Here is a 23,958-nt window from a genome sequence, read left to right as displayed (position 1 = left end):
CAAATCTTCTGTTGCCAAAACTCTCCCCACATCTCCTAATCCATGCTTAATGGCTGATGGGGGTTGAAGGCTGCAAAGGATAAAATGGATCACATCTGCTGTACTTCTGTCAGCCTTTCTGTTATCCCCTAAAAGTCTACTTCTCCCCCATTTTCCTCCAGCCTGAATGAACGACAGACATGCTGCAAAATGTCTGTCTAAACATCTTTGCACATCTCTGCTACTTCAGACTGCATTTTGACTTTGCTGATACAGAAAATAACCAATTTTTAGCCTCCTTTACTCCATAACTGTAACACTCGTCAGTGTGTCCTATTCATGTCCACAGCCAATTTTTGTCAAGCTCTAAAATTAAATTGCCACTTGTTTGGTATGTGTTCCCACTATGTTTTCAAAGTTATCAAGCATCGAGTGCAAAGTTATTTGCCAAATCTCTGCAGTACAGTAGTACTGACCAATAATCATTTAATTTTTCATTCCTGTAAATGGAAGCATCACAGGTTTTGCTGAGGTCTGACTGATGTAGAGCAAATGAGAAGGAACAAAGTAGTGCTTTAAAAGCGGCGCCATGGACATTCACACGTTTAAAACAATATCTCAAGTGTTTTCCAACAGTAAACCTGGAATACAACTTGGACAAAGTGCAGCAGGGAGAAAAGAGGATAATCTCTAAACATTTTAACCTGTACAGGCCTGATCCAAAAAGTAGTTCTGTGAAAATAGCTTAAAACTATAACATCCTAAGTTCTTCATTAAAAAAATTTTCTGTAGTTGAAGTGAACAATTTCAATAAAGAACTGCCTGAAAGGGACAGACGTCCTGCTAAAATTGGAATCGCCTTCATAAAGAAATGTTAATGCTCAATCAAAAATGAGATAAATGTTGGTTAAAAATGCATCTCCTTTTGCAAGTGTGTTGACAATGCAAGCATAAGCTTCATAAGCTAAAGAGGACTGGTCAAGAGAATGCTGCCGATGAGCAGTGTCTGCATTCCCATCGAGTACAGTGGTATTCCAGCTATTGTGTTGCATCATAGTTGGAAAGCTGCCTCCAATACCCAATGTCTAATGTTCAGTCTGAACAAGGATGTATGGAGAATGCATGTGAACAGCAGCGACAGAATGGAATATGTGGAGAGTTTTAGGAAGCTGTGCAGGCCTTTTGAAGTTTCTGTTCTTGCTCTGTTACAAGGAGATCTTTTCCTTTTTTTCCCTTTTTTTTCAGTTGCGTGGAAACCAAGGTCCCTCTGTCAGGCTTGAAGATAGTTCTCAGATGTTTTCAGGAAGAAAACTGTTGTTGAAAGCTGCATGCTATGCATCAAAGCTCATTAATCATTTTTGCCTGAGTCCTCCTCTGGCCTCCTGTCCTGTCCTTCCTTCTGTCCCAACCTTTCATCTCCTCCTGTTTTCCTTTCATTTTCTCATTCCTGCCCAACTTTTTACTCTGATGGATAGAAAATATCCCATTTTCAGTTGGGCAAATTGTCAGGCTGGAGTTAAAAATGTCCTATGCTCAAGCACTTCCCTTTTTTTTTTCTTTCCTTGGGCCTTCCACCTCTCTTCCCCTCCTCCATGTCCTTCCCGCCCTCCTCCTCCCTCCCAGTCTGAAACCAGAGCCCAAGGAATGGGAGGCCTGCCAAGATCCAGTTTGCTTTGCCCTTTTAAGGCAAAAAACCAGGGGGAACTTTTTTCTTTTTTTCCAACCAGAAGCAGAAAAGAAAATGAAGGGAGGGAGGAAAAGAGGGGATGTATGGGAGGAGCAGAAAGGAAGAGCAGGAAGTGTAGTAGCTTAATTGTGGCTTATTTTATATAACTTGGAGGGAAGGAAGGAGCAAAGAAACGATCAGCTTTTGGATGTTTGAGGAAGCCGTAGTTGACTCTTTGTCTGTTACGTCACACACTATTAAGGCTAATTTAACTCAGGCCATCATCTTAATGTCCACGAGGATAAAGAGGAATGGAAGACATTTCCTGAAGTCTTTTTTTTTTTTCTGTCAGAAAATTGAACAGTTGCATGCTTTATGTGCATTTTGCTGCTATATTTGGCATCCATAAATTATCTTTTTTTTTCATGCTGAAGTATTTGCTAAATGCCTTTATCACACAGTGATAAGTGATGGATGAAATACAGGAAAATTGTGGGAAGCAGAGTATCCATAGATTGTCATATATTGCAGCTTACGCAAGGTGAAAATTCCCTAAATATTAAATTGGAGCGATGGCGTTGCTTGGTGAGAAAATGTGAATTTGGTTTTCCACAGTTACAAATAAGAAATTGCCATTCTGATCTGATCATTTCCAGGGGCAGGAAACACCGACTGTGTTTTCATCTTTATTTTTCATTTCAAGGTTGATGGAAACGGCAAAATTTGAAAACTTAATCAAAACTCAAGTTTTTATACTCAAAGTACTTTCTGGCTTTTCCAAAAACAATTATTGCGCCTAAAAGGAAATGGAAACACATTTGCCAAATATGTTCTGACATAGTGTGCGCTTCCTTCTATTGGTGGGTCTGGGTCGCAACAAAGACTCAAAACCCCCAGCTCGGATGGGAGGACCCCCATTTTTTGAGATGTGCGGTTTATGGTAGTTTGAAACGTCTACTTCCTGTTTAATCACAGCCATGTGAAGGGTCAAAATCTGGTGAAATTATGCTTTGCATAGCCTGGTTGATATACTCCAAACCAGTAGATGGAAACATGACTAATTAGCATTTTCTTTGACTGTTTTAAAGTTCGCTCAATTGGATAAAAATGGAGCTACTCTACCTCATGATTTGTAGTGATAAAAGATGTACACTAATCGTTGCCATGTGGTTATTTTTCTTCAAAGTCTTGATACTTGTAAAGGTAATTAATTTTTCTATCCATCACCACACCTGCTTATCCAAGATGAGGTTATGTGGAGGGAAACCCACAGATCCCTCTCACCACAGTTTCTATGACTAAACTCGTCACTGCCAAATCTGAGACTTGTCTAGAGCCAGAAGAGCGTAGAGTGGTCAGGGAGAATTAGTGTGGCGTATGTAGTGACGCAAGTTCTCTACTGGTCTATCGCGGTGAAGAGAGAGCTGAGCCGAAAGGAAAATGCCATCAGTTTACTAGTCGTCGACCTACATTATTAGACTCGTCTATGGTATTGGATAGTGACTGAAAGAACATGATTTCACAACAAGCAGCCAAAATGAGTTTTCTGAATTGGGTGTCTGGGTTCTCCCTAGAGATGGAGAGAGAAGCTTGATCCTCTGGAAGGGGCTCAGAGTAGAGTGTCTTTTAGGTTGGCCTTTTCTTCACTACAGGAGACTAGAGACTGCACCAAGGATGAGGTTAAATCGACCCTGCTTAGCTAGGAGTTATTAGTCTAACTTTTTTCTAGTTTTAAACCATGGTCTCAGACATATAGGAGCTATTTACACGATCATGTCATCATTCAACAAAAGTAATGAGAGGAAAAAGTCAGTTTTTGGTCTCCTTCCAGTCAGAGCTGAACCACCTTATGACTCTTAATTTCCTCCTTACCCAGTTTCCAGAAGCAGCCCAGTCACCACAAAATCAGTTAATTTCAATTGCTTATATCGGGGCTTTTATTATTTTTTGGACATAGAAGGTTGGTATGTAAATGAGCCAGTAAATTGAGAGTTCAGATCAATCTTCACCACCACAGACCATAGCTGTGATGCACCGTGGCAAAAAATCCAGAATCCATCTACGCATTTCTTGCTCCGTCCTACAATCTTTTTTGAACAAGTCATCAAAATTGAACTCCTCCAATTAACTCTGATGGATATCCTCAAACCAGAGGAAGAACATCATAATTATCCAGTTGTAACGTTGGTGTCCGACTTGACCTCAGATCCTCTGGTTTTCAGCGCACCTGTAATCTTGGCAGCGAGTTTAGTACCTCCTTATGAACTGTGTGAAGGCATGGAGGAAAACATTGACATACTGATTTGAGTTGGGATATGGAATGAATGTGATGCATTCAAGTGGCTTCGTTTAAAAGTATGTGTTCACATTTTTTAAATTGAATAAATGTCTTAAAGCGAGAGCTTATCTCCCCACTGGTCATACTTCTGTCGAGGGCCCAGGATAAAGACGAGCTGCGGGTTGGGGACTGCGATGATGTCTTTGGTGTGTCATGGGTCGGTTGGTTTGTGGGAGGTCCTTGCTGCTTTGAGACTGTGTCAAATGGATGAGTCATGGGAATTTTGGGGACAAGAGGAAGATCAGACATTTAAAAAGGTTGGAGGGAAGAGTTGTGAGTCAGCAAAAGGGAGGCGGGGGGGTTTGTGGCAGGCTTTGTCCATATATGGGCTGCAGTAGGCTTGTGGTCTGCTGGGAATACTGCCAGATTCCTTGGATGTTTAGTAGCTATTGAGAGGAGGAAAATACACACACATGTACTGACGTTATCAGAATGTGTTTGCAAATGTGTGTCAACACTTTTGACAACTTTCTCATCGGACTAAAATACCTTTTTTAAAAGTCAGAGTTCCTTGGAAACGGCGCAAGTGGGAGTTTGTCTCTGATTTTTAGTGTCTCAGCTGAAGATTCAACACGGTGCATGATCTGACTTCCTCAGCTGTTTTGGTAACATTAGGGGTCCTGTTTGAGCTGGTGTACCTGACAGCTATGTAACACACCCTTGCTGCAGCTGATCTGCATTCCTCCAGCAAGCAACGACCTGTGATGCACACCCAGTTCAAACCCACCCGTTGGTCCAAAAGATACTTTAAAACTGGTAACTTTATCTCTGTCCTTAGGCAGCCTTTTCTGACTCCTTTATTGCCTCCATTTTCTTATCTCTCCTTTTACTTCCATTTGTGGTTGGACAGAGTTTCTCCATTTGTACCCACGGGCAGAGAGGTTCTGGTGTTTTCATGATGACTGACCTCGAAAGAATCACTGGGTCTGAGCTCATGCAGGGTTTATTTCTCCACTGGGAGCCAATGCAATGTCATGTTTTACAGCACTAGAAAACAACTTGATATAAGCTGAGTTTCCACTGACAATGTCTTTTTGCAATTTGACGTTTTGAAAATAAATTTGCCAAATGGGAGCATAACAGGTTTGGGAAAAAATATATATATWTTTTTTTTTTTTAAATGAAGCTTTGACGCTTTTTTTATTGGCAAAACTGTAGTGGAAATGGTTTGCATTGGACAAGTCACATGATCAATAGCGGGATGTTGCCATTGGTGCAAACCACAAAGTGGACCATGACAGGAAGTGGTAGTATCATGGCATTGCATGTTTTTTACTGTTATCGCATGAACAAACTTATTCATGTGTGATTTCTATTTGCCTTATTTAAAAGAAACTGCATAATTGCTAAATTGTGTTTCTATTTGACACTGACAGAATGTTCAGAAAGCTTTGCACACATTTGAAATGGAAACGCAGCTAGTGTCAGAAAACTGGGACATTTCCCTGTCAAACTGTAATAATGAAAATATTTTAAGTAGATCTGTGCCTTGCACTTGGATTGTGTTTTTACAGCTTATCTGGCTCGTCGTGTTGCTCTGCATCCAGTCTGACCCCATCCCCAAACTCTTGTTGTGGCGCCAGGCCCAAGTTTTCCGGCCTGTAATACGCCCCACAGTAACCCCCGCAACTGAAGCAGTTTCCTCAATGAAACTACTAAAAATCAGTCTGGATTCAATAGACGCCCTGTTGAATCAAGAATCCGATCGCTGCCACTGAGGCTCAGTGGATACATTTTATCATAGCAGTCAGCACAGTGCTTTGCATCCTTACAAAACACCAATGCTCTTACCCAATTTTCCCCCCTCCTAGACAATGTTCTAATCGGTGAGAGGACACGCTGACACATTGCCCCACCCTTCCCTTCAGGCTGGACCTCTGCAATCATCCCTTCAATAAACCATCTTATGCAACCAGAGTGCTGGGTTTGCTGGGGGTAGGGGATGTTGTGTGAGTCGTGCCCAGACTAGCTTCAAGCTGGATCACTTTTTCCTCTACAGCTGGTTGTTATAACCCAAGGGGAAGACCTCAGATAAAATAACCACATGGTGGGCTGTATGCGCTGCTTTATTATGATGTGGCCAACAATGAGTTAAAATATATACTGAAAAATTAAAGTTTTTTTTGTAATTCTCCAAGAGTCACGGTTTATCACTTCGCCTCTTTGCTGTTGGCGTTCACAGATGAGATCTGGGACAAAGCTGTTTGTGTTTTGTTTTGTCATGCTTGGTCAGAATGAAGAATTGCTGGAAAGTCAACTACCCAAAGCAATCTGTTGGGCTTGCCTTAATAGTATTTTACTAGTTGGCTTTATGAACGGAATATGATTGTATTGTGTTGTAACGAAATCGTGTGTATAATGGAATCTGTTTCATTTAACTACTGGACTGATTTTTATCTGGATTTGAGTTGGACCTGTTGGTTGTGGAGCAAGTTTCACTTATTTCTCTGTAAAACAGAATCTCCATAACAAACTACATAATTTTAATAGAAAATGTAATTTTTAACAATATCCACTGTTGTAAATTTAAATTGTATATAAGTGAAATAAGTGGGAAATGATAAAGTGAGGTTTGATTATGAGTGAAACGGTTTTTTTTAATGAAATGTTCAATAGTTCTGAAAACCAATGACGGACCTTACATTTTGTCACGTGTTATCAAAATTATAAATACATATGTTGTTCCATTTCTTATAGTTCAAAAGCAGCTCTTAAACAGGAGGGTTTTAGTCTTGATGTGCAGTTTTCTGGATGTTTGTTCCAGATTTGTGGTGCATAGAAGCTGAATGCTGCGTCTCCATGTTTGGTTCTGGGGATGCAGAACCAGAATCGGAACAGCTTTGGTGCTAAGCAGTTACAGTACTTGCTCAATCTTCCTGGTGCAAGTGAGAACACAAGTAGCAGCTGTATGAATAAAGGTTGAATAATAAAAAAAAAACTATCATTTGACCATATCTTTTTTTTATTTATTTTTTCTATCTGGTGACCATAGGCAAGTCAGGCTGAGACTTTTCCAGTGTGACTACCTTAAGATGCCACCATATCATCTATACACAATACTAACCATCAAATCATTTATTTAAAGCAAAAGGCTATTCATATGAATGCTTAAGTATTACTATTACAGTCTATAAAAAAAAACTAATGCAGAAATGTAACTACATACTAAATTGAAGTGTATGTATTGATTAGCCTTGAAATTATAGGCTTGTTTTTCAGCTCTTCAACAGACCAACATGAGTATAACAAGCTGATGTCAGATTAAAAGTTATAGTTAAATTTGTTTGTAAAAGATGAAGCACAATCTTGGTCAAATAGAAACTCTGATGGAAAATCTTGGTATACATCGATACTGTTAACCAGTATCAAGTTAACCAGTTGTCCCTTAATGGTTTCTTTCAGCTGCTGATGTTTGGTATATTTACTCTAAACAGACCTTCAGACGGGGATAGTTTAACCCTATTGTTGGTAATTTCAGTGCCTCTATGTGGTCAGAATAAAATCTGCACAGAAAATGTAAACTCCCTTATCTCTTCCAGGGCTAAACATACTAGCTGATGTGTTGACATACAGCTGACTACTCACTGAAAATGTTGCCATACATTAACTGATAAGAGAGGGAAATATGATTTTCAAAGATCATCTTTCCTTTGCATACTTTTATTTTAGTCACTTCGTATTTGACACATTCTCAGTAACAATTTACATGTTTCTATGCATTTCATTTTTGTAGCAGTTTGTCCTTAATCCCTTGTTCTCTTGGCCTTCAGACTCCAAAGCCATTGTGGATGGGAACCTGAAGCTGATCCTGGGTCTAATCTGGACCCTCATCCTGCACTACTCCATCTCCATGCCCATGTGGGATGAGGAGGAAGAGGCAGATGACGGCAAGCAGAAGACGCCCAAGCAGAGGCTGCTGGGATGGATCCAGAACAAACTTCCCGAGCTTCCCATCACCAACTTCAACAGGGACTGGCAGACTGGCCGGGCCCTGGGAGCCTTGGTGGACAGCTGTGCCCCAGGTGAGGGGAAGTTGGGATGTTTGTCTCTTATTAAAGTGGTGTGCAGACATGTTCTGTTTGTGTCATAGCATGTGGTTTTGATGTGGGGCTGTTGTGTGCTTCAGGGGGGCGTTTATCTAATTCTTCAATTGAAAGGTGATGCAAGAGTAAAGAAAAGGGAGCAGAAAGGAGGGAACATGTCGGACACGGGCAGGATTTTTCCACATCATTAGCTTTAAGTCACCTGCAGATTGCTAACAGACTGAAATCAAAAGAATAAAAAAATAAATAAACTTGTCAAACAATCTTAAAAGCTGCTCRGCATGTGTGAAAAATATCCAGCTGATGACTGTTTGCTTCAGGAAAGCCTGGTCATATCTGATCATTCTGGAGGGTTTAAAGATCGGCTTGATCAGGAACTAGAAACATTAACTGTATGCAACGCTACACATGACTAAAACTGCAGATTTACTTTATTAAAAAAACTGTAACACTTATCTCAAGGGTTCAAACTTGAAGTAATCACCCTTATTTAGGTAGAAAATCAAAGTCAGCAGAAATCATTGGTTTAAGAAAAAGTCCCATAACATTCAGGTGCTGCACTGATAAATCTGCCTTGATTTCCTTGATTTTGGATGATCTGTGATTGGCCGATGCATTGATAAGAAACTGATCTTATTGGTCTGAAAATGATCCACTGTCCTCTTTTGCTCTGCTGTGAGAGGACTGACTGACTGACAGACCCACCCACTAGGTTATGTTAGCAAACCTGCAGTTAACAAAAGTAGCCTGGCTGTTTCCAACAGTTTTCTCTATTTAGGGACTTCTTAAACAAAAAAAGAAATTGGTATTGGTCCATCATGCTTTTTAAAGATGGGTGATCGGCCAGAAAACTCAAATTGGTGCACCACTAATGAAGGTCTCTGGAGGAAATATAACCTGAACTTGTTTTTAAACGCTTTAAACCCTGATATTGACACAGGGATTTTATTCAGAATGTGTCATCACTTGCAAAAAAGGAGACAAAAGTCTAAAGTATGGTGAAAAGCTAATCTAGGGGCCAGAAAAGGACCATCAGTAGTCTTGAAAATTGCTTTGGACTATTTAACGTAATAGTTTTATTCTGTTTCTATGATAAAGTTGTGGTGTTGTTTGAAACCCAGCTAAGCCGATTCTCTTCTCCAGGTCTGTGTCCTGACTGGGATCAGTGGGATCAGACCAAACCAGTGGATAACGCCCGTGAGGCCATGCAGCAAGCTGATGACTGGCTGGGCATCCCTCAGGTAGGAGACGAGTCAGAGAATACAGCTGCACACACACCAGCACCTAACTATCTAAATAAGACTTTTTTGGGACTGTCAATTAGGGGGGTTTTTTTGTGCTTGTTGGAATTTGAATTTTGAAGTAAGACAGTAATTTCCAACTCATAGTGACTGCTATTGATGTCGTTCTCAGGAGGTTGAAAATAAAAACCACGTATTTATTTTTATTTCCTCGTAATTTCCTTTGAAGGTGGACCAAGATGTTCTTTTTAAATCCATGTCAATAGTATGAATTATGCTCTACCACTTTTAGATGCTGACCTGTTTAACATTTTGTAGAAAAGTGGATTTGAATACATTTTTGTGTTGGCCTTTGCTGAAATAAATGTTTACTAATAGATTATCAGATTTTTAAAAATGGAGGTGCAAAATCTTTATAGATCAGTTTTTTTAGGACATGGGATGCTCACATTTAGTTAATCCTCATTTTTAGGAATTTTGTTGAAAAATCAGCCTCAGTCCACATTATCCCATTAAATGCTGAAGATCACAAGAGTTAAACCATCAGTGCCTTGTAGGTTGTAAGGATCTCTTAACCACCAACTTGTATTCTTTGGCTGTATTCGGCATTTGAGTCATTTCTAGACGTTGATGGCGTTGGCTGGCTTCGTGCCAAACAGAAGAGTGTTGGCATGGCTGGCACAGTGTAGCATGCTGACAGTTTCTCTGTGGTCACTGCTGTTTCCGTCGTCTTCTCTGTTTCTTCTAAGAAGTGAGCGTAATGTCTTCCCCCTTGCCATGTCTGTGGGTTGCAAAACCAGAAAGTGAGAGTCTGTATGAGTGGCTGCTGAAGGTTTGCATGCGAATCTGGATCAGGTACTTTCTGAGCAGAGGTGGAGGACTGGCACAGTGCTTTCATCACCATGTCGGTACCTAGTTTACTTCTGTGGGTAATGGGTTCCATGGCAACTAATAAAGAACCATTGCTGGTTGCACATGTGGTATGCCCTTGATTGGGTAAAGGCAAACGAGCATCATAGACCTTAAATATTAAATCATGTGTTCCTTTTTGTCTATTTTTATCAGGTTATAACCCCAGAGGAGATCGTAGACCCCAACGTGGACGAGCATTCAGTCATGACCTACCTGTCCCAGTTCCCCAAAGCCAAGCTGAAGCCTGGGGCTCCTCTCCGGCCCAAACTCAACCCCAAGAAGGCCCGCGCCTACGGCCCAGGTACACACAGCTCTGATTGAGGACTCCATGTTTCCTGCTGTGACAAACTGTCCATCCTGCTAGCTATTTTGGAAATACTGAACAATATTTAACCAGGGCTTGAGATGGTAAGTGCATTTCAAAGCACAGTTATAGGTTTTACAAAAAAATGTAATGCAGAAGCAGTGTAGGGATAAACCAACTTCACTCTTGCTGTTTCTATAGAAACTAGAGGTTATAGTTGGAGGTGCTGAAGAGGAGTTAAACATAGATTTTGGTGGTTTAGTGGTTTGGCTGTGCTGTGCATAAGGTCGAGGGAGAAAAGCATCAGCAGAACCCAGAGAGAATACACTGGAGCTGCCCATCCATCTGGAAGGGTCATGGAGCCGAGTCTGCATAATCTAAAGTCTGAAACTTCTGATAAATCACACAACACATTGCACAGAACTCTGTGTGAAACAGTTTGACCCGGACCTGGTGACCAAAGGGAGGCAGACGCCTTCCTGCAAACAAAATGACACAATATTTTTCACACCACTATGTCGGTAAGACCCGGTTTCGACGGGTGAAGTATTGGGAGAGCCTGGAGGCCGTCTAACAGCTGAAGCTTGGCCCAACCTGCGTCATAAACTGGGTGACAGAATCATGGTGGTACAATGGTCCAGTCAAAATCCGGATTGAAATTCTGTAGTGGGACCTTTTATACAGCAATGCACAGATCAATGTCTGTAACCTCAATCCACTGCAGAAACAATAGTAAGAGTAAACTAAGAAGTTGTCAAGCATGCAAGGGAGTGTAAATGATTACTAGGAGTTGTTGCTAGGATATCTGGTTCTGCAAGAAGTCGTCTATAAGCTCAACGACTTCCATAATGCTTTAGGGTTCATTACTCGCATATTACACTACGTCGTAGTGTAATACATGATGTGTCGTTCATCTGAGGCTGTAGTCGCACCGTGTCTGAAAAATCGAATCTGTCATTTGAAGGCGTATCCAGCTGCATTTCTGCATCTGCTGCATGTTGATGTGTGTGTCTTGTCTCTGAAGGGATTGAGCCGGAGGGAAATGTTGTGATGAAGAAGRCGATGTTTACCGTTGAGACCATCAGTGCGGGGATGGGAGAGGTGCTAGTTTACGTAGAGGATCCTGCAGGACACAGAGAGGAGGTTTGTCAGTCTTTGGGAATGTAGCCTGTTTAAACTAAGGCTTTTTAAAAGCTGAGGATTTTGTAAACTGTTGTTCAATTTTCCTTTAGGCCAAAGTGACGGCGAACAACGACAAGAACCGCACCTACTCTGTTGTCTACACCCCTAAAGTGATGGGCATGCATAAGGTAAACTGACCATAAGTATAATGCACAATGGATGTGTGAGAGATTGTTTGACACACATATGTTAATATTAAGGAGCAAAAAGTTGTCTTTAGATCATGAAGAGGGGAAAAATGCCAAGATTAAAAAAGTGACAAGCTGCTACTTTCAGTACCAAACTATTGTCTCTATCAAAGAACCTGCTGCATATTTTTACCCTTGCATCACATCCCGTTTTAAAAATATCCTCAAAGATGAGAAATCTGACCAAAGAAACTGACTGGACCTCTAGTGTGATTAATTATTTCATAAAAATGTGTGTTTGTATGTGGATGTATACTAAAGTGCTTTTTGTGTAAACAACCCAGAGTAGTTCAGGAACTTTCATGTGAAAACTCCAGAAGGTTTGTGTTGACTGGATTAAGTACAGGATTGCAGAACCTGTTGCATTCTCATGCAGTGTTAATTATATGAATGCATAGGGAGAAAGATGTACACCAGATTGGTTATTTTGTTTCCCTTCTTTAGTTTGATTCATAGGTTACAGGAAAAAAAAAAAACATTCTGGCAGAAAATTACTTAAACAAATTGGCAAAGACTCAGTTTTAAGTATAATTTTTAGTGTCTTTGTTGAATCTAACAATGATGCAGAAAATGGTTTGTCGAGAATTATTTTGACTTCAAGACCTAAAGAACAGAACACTTGGAAGATTTTGCTGTGCTCTMATTATGAACTGGAATAATTAAATGGGGAAAACAAGAAGAGTGAATATTTTCTTTTTTTTCCCCCCCTCCGTTTTCCAGGTGACTGTTTTGTTTGCGGGGCAGCATATTTCAAAGAGTCCCTTCGAGGTGGACATCGGCATGGCTCAGGGCAACTCCAGCAAGGTGACGGCCCAGGGCCCTGGCCTGGAGCCGTCGGGCAACATTGCCAACAAAGCCACCTACTTTGACGTCTACACAGCAGGTAGTGTATAAGAGGATGCGGTCAGTTTGCCATCGAATGAAGTAGGAAATAAATCAAGACAGAATTCCACATTTGACTTTCTCTTGCTGAAAGGTGCCGGTGTTGGAGAAGTGGAGGTTGAGATCATGGATCCTGCGGGAAAGAAGAACACAGTGCCCTGCACCATCGAGGACAAGGGCAACAGCAGCTACCGCTGCACCTACAAGCCCACCCAGGAGGGCCAGCACACCATCTTCATCACCTTCGCTGGTGGCCAGATCAGCAAGAGTCCCTTCACAGTCGACGTGGGAGAAGGTGAGAGTCTGAATCTTAAGGCGCCACAGCAGTTGTTGTTCAAACGCGTTGACTGTAACTGTTCTCCCTGTGAACCTTCAGCGTTAATTATTTCAAGCTGGTTTCTAATTGTGTTCTGTCTCCTCCTCCTCCTGCTGCTGTGCTGGATATCAGATCTTCTGTCGGTCTCTCCTCCCAGTCTTCTTTTTGATAGCGTCCCACTGGCATCTGTCCACTCCTGAGAACGGCCTCTTCCTTCTGCTGTCATTTCCTGTTTCCTGGCGTCTCTCTTGGGTACCCACTGTGTGTCAGAGATTGGATGCATGAAAGCTTCTGGCTTGTGATCATGTRCTCAACATTTCTGACTGAACTATTTCATCCTGGAAATTATTCATTAGTTTAAGGAATGCTCTACTTCTGACTAATTTTCAGAGTTTAGACTTCACATCATGAATTCAGAATGAATCAAGCTTCCAGTGTAAAGTTTCCTTGTTAGGAACCATCAACAGAAAAGTATTTAATTCATTTTTTCTATATTTGTAAGATAAATCTTTAAATCCCCCCAGAGTTCCAGTAAATAGCTGCAATAAGGCTTAATAAATTGTGGCATAAGGATGCTAAGCATCTTTTTAGAAACCTTTTTGGGTCGCCATGCCATTGACAATTTAAGCATTCTTTAGCATCTTTTGTTAATTGACCTGGTTGGCGCAGCTGGAATTGCTAACGTACCAGTCTCGGATCCCAGTGACCGTGGGACCTTACCTTAACTAAGCTTTCCAAAATGCTGCCAACATTCCTAAATCAAACATGTTCCATGACAGATGGCTGAAAGTTCTAAAAGAGAACATGGAGCAATTTTGTTATCCGTTTAGCCTTCCTGTTATCAGATGAAAGTCTCACACTCATTTTAGTGCGACCGAATGAACTGCAGACTGTCTTGACATGTCGTAGAAAACGTCAACTTTTAGACTATCTTCTCACTGTTCTGTTGAATACATTTAGGCATGATACCAAATGTCCACCTTTCATTCTTATACACTAACCTTTAGATACAATGCATTCACTAATCGAATAGAGAAGCCATGCTGGGGGCTGGTCGGGACAGACTGAGCTGAACAGTCAGAATCGGATCAATCGGTTAATTTTTACAATTTGTCTGCGCCATTAGCAGTTTGTACTTTCCATGATATAATTTTCAATTTTCCTGGGTTCTGCTGTGCAGATGTTTACCACGAGACTACAGCATGGTCTTTTGATGACTTTCATAAATTATCTTTTTATTTTATATTGCTCAAGGAATAATGACCGAAGACTGACATTCAATCAAAAATGTTTATTTTCTTCTTTTCTAAAGGTAGTTGGTCCCAGGAGGAAGACAAATGCCAAAATCCTCTTTAAATGCCCATTAGGGCTACAGTGCTAAATATTTGTTAAAATGCATGGTGGTAATTAATTAAAATGGCTTTCCATGCTGCCTATGACATAAAATTTGTAATATTTATCATATTAGATTGAACAACAGTAACTTTAGTTTCACTTTATCAGCAGTATCTGTTTCTTTTTTAATAGGTTTTGCAAAATTCTAGTGAATCTGTGCAAAATGTGGCTATTTTATTATGAGCTAAGATCTTTAGTTTTGTGGTGACTTAAAATGTTTCTCATCAATCTGAAACCTGCTTTCTAACCAAAACTTCAGTTTGATAATGACACACAAATGGCCTAAATTAGCTCTAAACATTTTTGCTGTATTGTTTTGAGATCAAGTAAAAAATTTGACGGGTTTATTTTTATATCTTATTAGTTACCTTCCTAGAAAATGGCTTGTGTGTTTTCTGCTCTTAATTTGCTTCCTGTTGACCAGGCAGCTGCGGCTCCGTCTTTATTTAGGAGATAAGAGCAATACGCTACTTCAGTTTGAAGAAACTTCCTTTACTGCGTCAGCAGCAAGCTCACTCTGTGGGATGAGATAAATGTTGAGGCACCAGAAGTTTAGCGGAAGGAGTTTAGTGAAACTTTAGTGAAGGTTGGACCTTTAACACGAAGGCTTCATTCCTCCTGCACCTCATCCAACTTCCACCTCTCATGTTGCCTGTGCTTATAAAGTTGAATTGAAAAAGCTCTGTGGCGTTTTCTTGGGCTGCTTCTCTCTAACTTTCTCCTGCGTGTTCACAGCATGCAACCCCAGCCTGTGCAGAGCGAAAGGTCGCGGCCTGCAGCCAAAGGGCCTGAGGGTGAAGGAGACGGCAGACTTCAAGGTCTACACCAAAGGAGCCGGCACCGGGGAGCTGAAAGTCACCATCAAGGGCCCCAGTAAGTTCACGGTTCATTATCCATACAACTCCAGTGAAAGCACTCATGGCTATTTAAAACACAGACTTTCACTTCAGTGCTGTGGCATTGGGTCTGTTTCACTGCTATCAGTTCTGGTTTCATACGGCAAACGATAACGTGTTCCAATGGCCAGTTCTAACTGAAACTGGTGTCTGACTCCAGGTTTTGCATAATTTGACATCTGTGGAGCTGATTTTATTGTCATGTCTCTTTATCCAACTGACTGTTTAGATGGATCTCAAATTTAAAGAAACAATTCAGCTGTCACTAAGATGTAATGTCTACATTAAGTTCAAACCAGGTGTTTTTTCACTCTTGACTGTTGCTGGTTTTGTTAAACATGGCACTTTATTGAGGTCAGATGTGTCCAGTGGAGTGGAGGGGAGGTGGACTGAAGAGGCTGCTGATTTGTAGCTACCAGATCGAGGCACAGAGCATGCTCTTTAGCCAAACCTGTCCCGGGTGTAAAACCTGTCCCGGGTGTACCTCAACCATCACAGGACTGACCCAACGACCCAAACAACCAGGAATGCATACTCTCCAAACAGAGAGCAATTTAGGGTGTTTTCATATCTGATAGTCTGACAGACTCTGTTTGATTGAGGACCAAACTTGCAACATTAGCTTAGCGACATTGTTCCATTTTCAGCTACTGCACTTCTTTCAAACAAACCAAACGCTTTGAAGAACATGTTCACCTCCTTGCCTGTGGTGGCGCTGGACCAAGAACCACTGAAACAACACAAAAACCACTGAAGAAGAAACTGAGCGCAACATCCCGCATTGCGAAATGTAAACAAAAACGGAATGTTGTCAGATTTTAGCATTTAGAGGATTTCCCTTTTGTCTCCGGTAAATGACCATGAGCCGTTTTTCCAACTAGTGTTGCGCATTAGTTTTGGTTGTACTTACCCAGAATGCCCTGTGCTGTAGTCCGCGTACGACGTATGCATTCAAACCGCACCGCCAGAGTTTACTTCAACCAAACCAAGACCTTGAGGTGGACCAGAGTTTATTTTTTGGCATTCACACCTCTGCAAATAAACCAGACTTTCACCTAACATGGGTATTTCTGGCTGTGAAAGCAAACACACACAGGAGTCCCTTAGCTTTGCCGTCCACTTGCAACCCCAATATACACTGCTCAAAAAAATAAAGGGAACACTTTAACATTTAAGTGAACACTGAAGTGTTCCCTTTATTTTTTTGAGCAGTATATTTACTAAAATCTTTGCGAAACTGACTTTAGGGTATAAAACCTTGTGTGGACAGAAGGTCTACACAGCATGTTTACTACAGCAAACATTTTCTAATTCCTCTTTGGGTTCAGTTAAACTTAAGATATTACAGGACTTGAATTGAGCTAACAGCCCTTTGAAGGGCTTTACGTCTGGCTAGGAAACCTTGTAGGTTTTTCTAAATATTGCATGAATATTATTGTAAATCAAGTCCTGTATTTACAGAGGGAATTGAGGAGCCATGCAAAAGGAAAGACCTCGGAGACGGCGTGTACGAGTTTGAGTATTACCCCACCACTCCTGGGACTTACAGCATCACCATCACCTGGGGAGGACAGCACATTCCCCGCAGGTACTGGACCACTACTTTAACTGGAACTGGTAGCTGAGCTTCACATTGACTGACCCCTGCTTCTCCTCTTTAGTCCCATTGAGGTTAAGATTGGTTCTGAGGCCGGTCAGCAGCTAGTGAGAGCCTGGGGCCCCGGGCTGGAGGGAGGGGTTGTTGGTAAATCTGCAGACTTTGTGGTGGAGGCTGTTGGTCAGAACGCCGGTACCCTAGGTGAGTAAGGCAGAGACGAAAGGGCAGGAAAAATCCATCCCATGTCTGTCGGGCTTAGGTTTCTCTTGCCTATGCTGCGTTTCCAAGAGCACTAACCCATGTCCTCTTGCTCAGGTTTCTCTGTGGAAGGTCCGTCCCAGGCCAAGATTGAATGTGACGATAAGGGCGATGGCTCATGTGACGTGCGCTACTGGCCCACAGAGCCAGGCGAGTACGCCGTCCATGTGCTGTGCAACAACGAGGACATCCAGCACTCGCCCTTCATGGCTGAGATCGTCAACGCTCCAGGAAAAGACTTCTACCCTGACAAAGTAAGAACACACCCAGGAACACGGGCTAGAACAAAGAACTGTGTCCTTGACTGTTAGTAATGCTTGATGGCCGTTCCAGGTGAAGGCGTACGGTCCTGGTCTCCAGAGCAGTGGTCTGGCTGTTGGAAAGCCCACAGAGTTCACAGTGGACACCAAACAAGGAGGAAAAGCTCCTCTCAAGATTGTTGCTCAGGTAGTTTCTTTTGTTGTGGTTCAAAATGTTTACTTACTGCAAAGATCTCTTTATTTCGTGCTTTAAAGCTATATAAATATATTCCTCTTAAAGATTTTATGCTCTTGTAAAAGACCAAGATTAAGTTTTCATTAAGCCGATTTAGCCGTTAGTTGTATTAAAATCTTTCCATAACACCATGTCCCAGCTGTATTTTACACACTCATTGGAGAACTGTTGTTTACTGCATAGGATGGAGAGGGCAACCCTGTGGATGTCCAGGTCAAAGATAACGGTAATGGCATATACACCTGTACTTACACTCCACGGAAACCAGTGAAGCACACCATCATGGTGTCCTGGGGGGGCGTCAACATCCCTGAGAGTCCATTCAGGGTGAGAATCTAAAATCTGGATTTTGGTTTGGTTTTATGCTTCTCCACTCCCAGAGGTCTCCTAAGCTCTCGTCTCTGTGTGTCTCTGACTCCAGATGAATATTGGTGCTGGCTGTCACCCCAACAAGGTGAAGGTCTCTGGTCCTGGTGTAGCAAAGACCGGCCTGAAGGCCTTTGAGCCGACATACTTTACTGTTGACTGCTCCGAGGCTGGTCAAGGTAAGATGACTTGAAGAAAACAGTCCAGTTTTCTGCATCTGCAACTGAGATCCTGTAAAACATATTGGTGTTTTTAACATGCAAGTAGTATGGGTGGATACTTACCATATTGCTTATCAACTATTGTGATAAATCAAAAATAAGAATTTTGAGTTATTGTGGGGATAAATTCCAATTAATGTTTAAAATCCCCCAAAACTGTCTGTGTTGTCATGATTGGTAGTTTTACTATTTTCTCCATTATTTGTTCAATGAGAGAATCAATAACTATACATACATTTTAAAAATATGATTAAATGCAGATGCAGTTTAGTGGGACTGGTGTCCTAAAGAAGTATATTACAAATGTCTTTTTTTTTTTTTTTTTTTTTTTTTGGGGGGGGCTTATGGGGCTGTGATTTCAGGTCCATCTCATTATAGCCATACAGTTGGCTAAAACAGCAGTTATAAATGTTTCTTATCACAATGTTAACACGAAATAACATGATAAAACTTTAAGTCCATATCATAAATGGAAACGTGTATTTATATCGTCTCTTGGCCTCAGGTGACATCAGCATAGGAATCAAGTGTGCTCCCGGTGTGGTGGGACCAGCAGAGGCAGACATAGACTTTGACATCATCAGGAACGACAACGACACATTCACTGTTAAATACACTCCTCCTGGAGCCGGCAGCTACACCATCATGGTGCTGTTTGCTGAACATGTGAGTTTGAATAACGCATGATTAGCCAGAATGTATTAAAAGGTTCGTACATATGTGCTATAATGATTCCGTTTCCTGTTTAGGCCATCCCCATGTCACCGATCAGAGTGAAGGTGGATCCGTCTCATGATGCCAGCAAAGTTAAGGCGGAGGGACCAGGACTCAGCCGCAGCGGTACGAACGCTGTACAAAACACTGACCAGTCATTACGGACTGTTATGATACAAAATACAGATCCAATTTTACTTGGTAGCACATCTTCAAAAGAATTGGAAATGAAAGACATTAATGAGATCAGAGGAAATGGACAAATCATTTCTGTAAAATATTTTTAAGTTAATTTACATCAAACCACTTATAAGTTAGCCAAAACGAAGTAGACATGCCCTTCTTGAGCTTAAATAATTGAGTTATTTAAGGTTTGATTTGAAATGGTCAGATTGACTGGGTCTAAAATGAAAAAGTTCAGTTTTTGAGTCTGGATCTGGGAACGTTCAGTAGAAACTGGTTAGGGGATCCGAGATCTGAGGTGTGATGATATACATTTCAGGCAAATATTGTTCAAAATCTTAAACGGCCTAGAAAAATTAAAGCTAGATCTTTCAAGTTACATAATTTATCTAGGTAAATTTGGCTTTTGTTTGATTTTATTTTATTTTTTTTAAGTGCATTTATAACTTGTTCAGACATCAAATTTGCTTCATTTTCTTGCACTAAGAATAAAAATAGGATTCCTTGCTGCTGGCAGTTCCTCTTTCATTTCACAGATTCAAATTGTTGTTCTGTATTTACAGTTAAAATAAATCTAATCTCACAGCATGTAGTGGGTCTAATTATTTTTATCATTTTAAAAGCAGTTGGTTAATTCAGATTGATTTCCCACATGAAACCTCCTTAAGGCAGCAACATTTTTTATTTTTTTTATTTTCCTCCAGGAGTTGAACTGAACAAACCCACTCACTTCACTGTGAACACCAAGGGAGCTGGAAAGGCCAACCTGGACTGCAGCTTCAGTGGGCCGACCAAAGCAGAAGCTGTTAAGGACTTTGAAGTCATAAACAACCATGACAACACACACACTGTCAAATACACTCCTGTGCAGCAGGTGAGATGGCGGACGCTCTCTTGCGTTTTTCAATTTCAAACACGATTTCTGCGCCAGTTTCTACTGGGAATCTGAGTTGGAGACTGTGTTTAGAAGAAGATAAAGTAAATTTCATCATCTTTGCGCTTGTCTCTCCATCAGGGTCCTCTGGGAGTTGCTGTGACTTACGGTGGAGATCATATTCCCAAGAGTCCCTTCAATGTCGCTGTGGCTCCGACTCTGGACCTGAGCAAGGTCAACGTCACTGGACTAGGAGACAGTAAGTTCAATCTTTCAATCATATTTGTGTTGCATAATCCAGCGTTTCGTTTTTCAAAGCGGGGGCCACACTCCCTTCCCCGTATTTTACCTGAACCAACAATGCTTTTTGTGTCACTACAGAAATGACCGTTGGCAAAGACCAGGAGGTGACTGTCAAATCGAAGGGTGCTGGAGGTCAGGGCAAAGTTGCTGCCAAGGTTACCGGGCCTTCAGGAAAACCGGTCACTTGCAAGGTCAGTTTAACTTTAGACTTTTTCTTTTTTCTAGTCCAAAATCTCTGAATACTACACTGTCAATCTCTTAAACACTACAGCACTGAAATACGGTTTTTCCTTCCTTTTGCTCCAGGTTGAGCCGGGGCTGAGCCCAGAGACCAGTCAGGTGAAGTTCATCCCTCGTGAGGCAGGGCCATACCAGGTGGAACTGACCTACGACGGGGTGCCCATCCCTGGATCACCCTACACTCCTACAGCTTACCCTCCTACTGACCCGTCCAAGGTCAGCAGCAGCAGTCAGCCTCCTTCCTCCTAGACCTTCATGGATCTTATCACCATTATTTCATTTCTTATAAAGCATCAGTCATTCAATTCTGCCTCCTTCCCCCCCCCCATCTCTGTCTAGGTGCGCTGCTCTGGCTCAGGCTTGGAGCGGGCCAAAGTCGGGGAGACCGGGGAGTTTGTAGTGGACTGCACCAATGCTGGTCCGGCTGAGCTCACCATTGAGATCATCTCGGACAGCGGCACCGAGGCAGAGGTTCACATCCAGGACAACGGAGATGGAACCTACACCATCACTTACATCCCGCTCTACCCGGGCTCCTACACGCTCACCATACGCTACGGGGGCCAGGACGTGCCAAACTTCCCTGCCCGCCTTAACGTGGAGCCGGCCATCGACGCCAGTGGAGTCCGTGTGTTTGGACCAGGAGTGGAAGGCAAAGGTAACCCAGCCACTTGAACAATCAACTTCCAAGAGACTGATATATATAGTAGGGATGCACTGATATGAATTTGTGGCAATATTAATATTGCTGTCATGACCAAAAACAAATATTTATAGATATTTATATTTCAAAAATGGCCACACCAGCAGGTCTCTGCTTCAGTAAACAGCACAAAATCAAGTATTGCATCACTATCACTGTCACATGACCAAACACACACATGCCCAGTTTTACTTGTCAGATCCTGATTTGTTAAATCATGTAAAGATCTGAAGCCTGATGATCCTTGTCATCTGAATCAATCAGACTCTAAATGAGCTTCGTCTGCACATGCTGTGACGACTGTATGTTGTGTGTTTCTAGGAGTATTCCGTGACGCGACCACAGACTTCACCGTGGATGCTCGTGCTCTCACACAGAGTGGAGGCGACCACATCAAAACTCGGATCAGCAGTCCATCCGGCAGCTGCCCGGATGCCGTGATCACAGACCACGGCGATGGCATGTACGCCGTGGAGTACACTCCCTACGAGGAGGGTGGGTTTAAACATCACGACGTGAACATTAGCCTGGGTGGGGGATACCTACTGGCTGGTTAGGATTGTAACACTGTGTGTGTGTTCAGGGCCTCACAGTGTGGAGGTTTGCTATGATGGCTCTCCAGTGCCCAACAGTCCATTCCGTGTGGCGGTCACTGAGGGCTGCGATCCGGCTCGTGTCCGTGTGCACGGTCCTGGCCTGAAGAGCGGCATCACCAACAAGCCGAACAAGTTCATGGTGGAAACCCGGTACGCAGAAAGTTCAGGTTGGCTCATCCGGTGGAGTGGCTCCTCCTCTTCGTTTTTATAATGCCGTGTTCCTTCTGCAGAGGAGCGGGAACTGGAGGTCTTGGTCTGGCAATGGAAGGTCCATCAGAGGCCAAAATGTCCTGCACTGATAACAAAGATGGCAGCTGCAGTGTGGAGTACATTCCCTATGAGCCTGGAACATACAACCTCAACATCACCTATGGAGGACAGCCAGTCAAAGGTGACTCACCAGCGTAGCAACTACAACACCTTCTGGAGGAGTTTGTCTCCAACACTTTGAGATTGAATATATGAGAATCAAAAACAAATACTAATCTGCTCAACTTTAGCATTTACTAATGTTTTACTACATTTAAAAACTTTGTAACTTTTTCTGGTGTTTTTTTTTTTTTTTTTGTCCGTGCAGGAAGTCCCTTCTCCGTTCCCGTCAGCGACACTGTGGACAGCACTAAGGTCAAGTGTCAGGGTTCTGGCCTCGGCAGCAACGTCAGAGCCAACATCCCTCAGGCGTTCACAGTGGATGCCTCCAAAGCTGGGGTGGCCCCTCTGCAGGTCCGCGTTCAAGGACCCAAAGGTGACCAGTGTTCTTGATTGTTGAGACGAACCTCAAAGGGATTAGTTGTAGCAAAAGACTTTATTTGGGGAAATATTCCATTTACATTTACATGAACAAAATGTAGAAATGATGATGTCATCGCTGTTGCGTGCAGGGGTCGTGGAGCCTGTGGAGATGGTGGATAATGGAGACCAGACTCACACAGTCAACTATGTTCCCACCAGGGAGGGACCCTACTCTATCAATGTCTTGTATGCTGATGAGGAGATCCCACGCAGGTAAAAATCAACGCATCATTTGCCTTAAGCAAATGATTACTAGTAGGCATTTATTATGTTATCATTTATCGTGATAAATTTCTTGTCATGAGAATTTAGATTTGGTGATTAAAAATCACACTTTATGACTGGTGTCCCGAAGAAGCATCTTATAAATAAGTATCTTAACAGTATTTGTCGAGGTATGAATTGTATGTAAAGCAGTCACAGCCTACAGTCACAGTTCAATAAAAAATAGATTAATAGATCTTATTGTCACTTTTTTATCGGTATCGCAATAGCGCAATACAATATCGTGATAAAACTCAGTCCATATCGACCACCTTAAGTAACTATACTGCAGAGTTATCTGTATTTATGTTTACTGCATATGGAAACATCATGATTTAAGCTTGAAATAATCAAACCTGATTGTTGAAACACAAGTCATACAATTCCACCATATCATCTTAAAGTATTCATATTCCTTGGACCTTTACGATTTGGTTACTTTGTGTGATCAACAGATTCTTCCACCTGAGCTGTGAATCACTGCAGCTCACCCATAGAAATCAGAAACTGCTGGGCTACTTAGTTTTCCCTTTACCAGGCCTTGTGGGGCCTGTAACCTGTAGAAGCCCCTCAGACCCTGTAGTGTCTCTTAATGACTTTGGCCAAAAATGATTAATAACTGAGGTTTGAAATGTAGAGGTAATTCATGGTTTGTTTTGTTATCATGACCTATTGTGAAAGCATTCTCCAACAGAATGAGGCCAATTTTGCAAGAATCTTTTAGTTTTAACATTTTGTTCACTTTTTGATATTTTTTCCAAACTACTTTTTTGTACAATGTGTTCATTCCATTTCTAATTAAGTACATTTATCTCTTTTTTTTTTATACTTTTTTTTTTTTATACAATAGGTACTATTGTCAGGTTAATTTTTAAAGAGTAAGTCTGATGTTCTCTAACAAACCTCTGAGGCCTTCATAGAGAATAAATTACAGGCCAGTTGACTCTTTTTACTAGTTAGGGGATTTATAAAGAAATTGTCATTTTTATCTAATTTGCAATGCAAAATAA

The 23,958-nt window shown here is 41.7% G+C and overlaps 1 protein-coding gene across 4 annotated transcripts in view; it reads left to right on the top strand.

The window, feature by feature from the left end:
• Positions 1-23,958, top strand: part of flna (filamin A, alpha (actin binding protein 280)) — a 53,759-nt gene that overhangs the window by 16,022 nt on the left and 13,779 nt on the right. For all 4 annotated transcript variants that reach the window (XM_008412903.2, XM_008412902.2, XM_008412900.2 and 1 more), the window contains exons 3-28: positions 7,754-8,005; positions 9,170-9,267; positions 10,333-10,480; positions 11,508-11,626; positions 11,716-11,793; positions 12,574-12,736; positions 12,830-13,030; positions 15,182-15,319; positions 16,804-16,930; positions 17,004-17,140; positions 17,255-17,451; positions 17,531-17,644; positions 17,876-18,019; positions 18,114-18,237; positions 18,785-18,945; positions 19,029-19,119; positions 19,881-20,050; positions 20,192-20,309; positions 20,432-20,544; positions 20,660-20,809; positions 20,933-21,251; positions 21,618-21,791; positions 21,880-22,042; positions 22,123-22,283; positions 22,470-22,637; positions 22,774-22,897. In XM_008412903.2, coding sequence (XP_008411125.1) covers positions 7,754-8,005; positions 9,170-9,267; positions 10,333-10,480; positions 11,508-11,626; positions 11,716-11,793; positions 12,574-12,736; positions 12,830-13,030; positions 15,182-15,319; positions 16,804-16,930; positions 17,004-17,140; positions 17,255-17,451; positions 17,531-17,644; positions 17,876-18,019; positions 18,114-18,237; positions 18,785-18,945; positions 19,029-19,119; positions 19,881-20,050; positions 20,192-20,309; positions 20,432-20,544; positions 20,660-20,809; positions 20,933-21,251; positions 21,618-21,791; positions 21,880-22,042; positions 22,123-22,283; positions 22,470-22,637; positions 22,774-22,897 — 3,952 coding nt within the window. The remainder of the gene's footprint in view (positions 1-7,753; positions 8,006-9,169; positions 9,268-10,332; positions 10,481-11,507; positions 11,627-11,715; positions 11,794-12,573; positions 12,737-12,829; positions 13,031-15,181; positions 15,320-16,803; positions 16,931-17,003; positions 17,141-17,254; positions 17,452-17,530; positions 17,645-17,875; positions 18,020-18,113; positions 18,238-18,784; positions 18,946-19,028; positions 19,120-19,880; positions 20,051-20,191; positions 20,310-20,431; positions 20,545-20,659; positions 20,810-20,932; positions 21,252-21,617; positions 21,792-21,879; positions 22,043-22,122; positions 22,284-22,469; positions 22,638-22,773; positions 22,898-23,958) is intronic.

The sequence above is a fragment of the Poecilia reticulata genome, linkage group LG7 (assembly GCF_000633615.1).
Source record: "Poecilia reticulata strain Guanapo linkage group LG7, Guppy_female_1.0+MT, whole genome shotgun sequence".
Lineage (NCBI taxonomy): Eukaryota > Metazoa > Chordata > Actinopteri > Cyprinodontiformes > Poeciliidae > Poecilia > Poecilia reticulata.
This window is presented reverse-complemented; position numbering and strand designations above follow the sequence as displayed.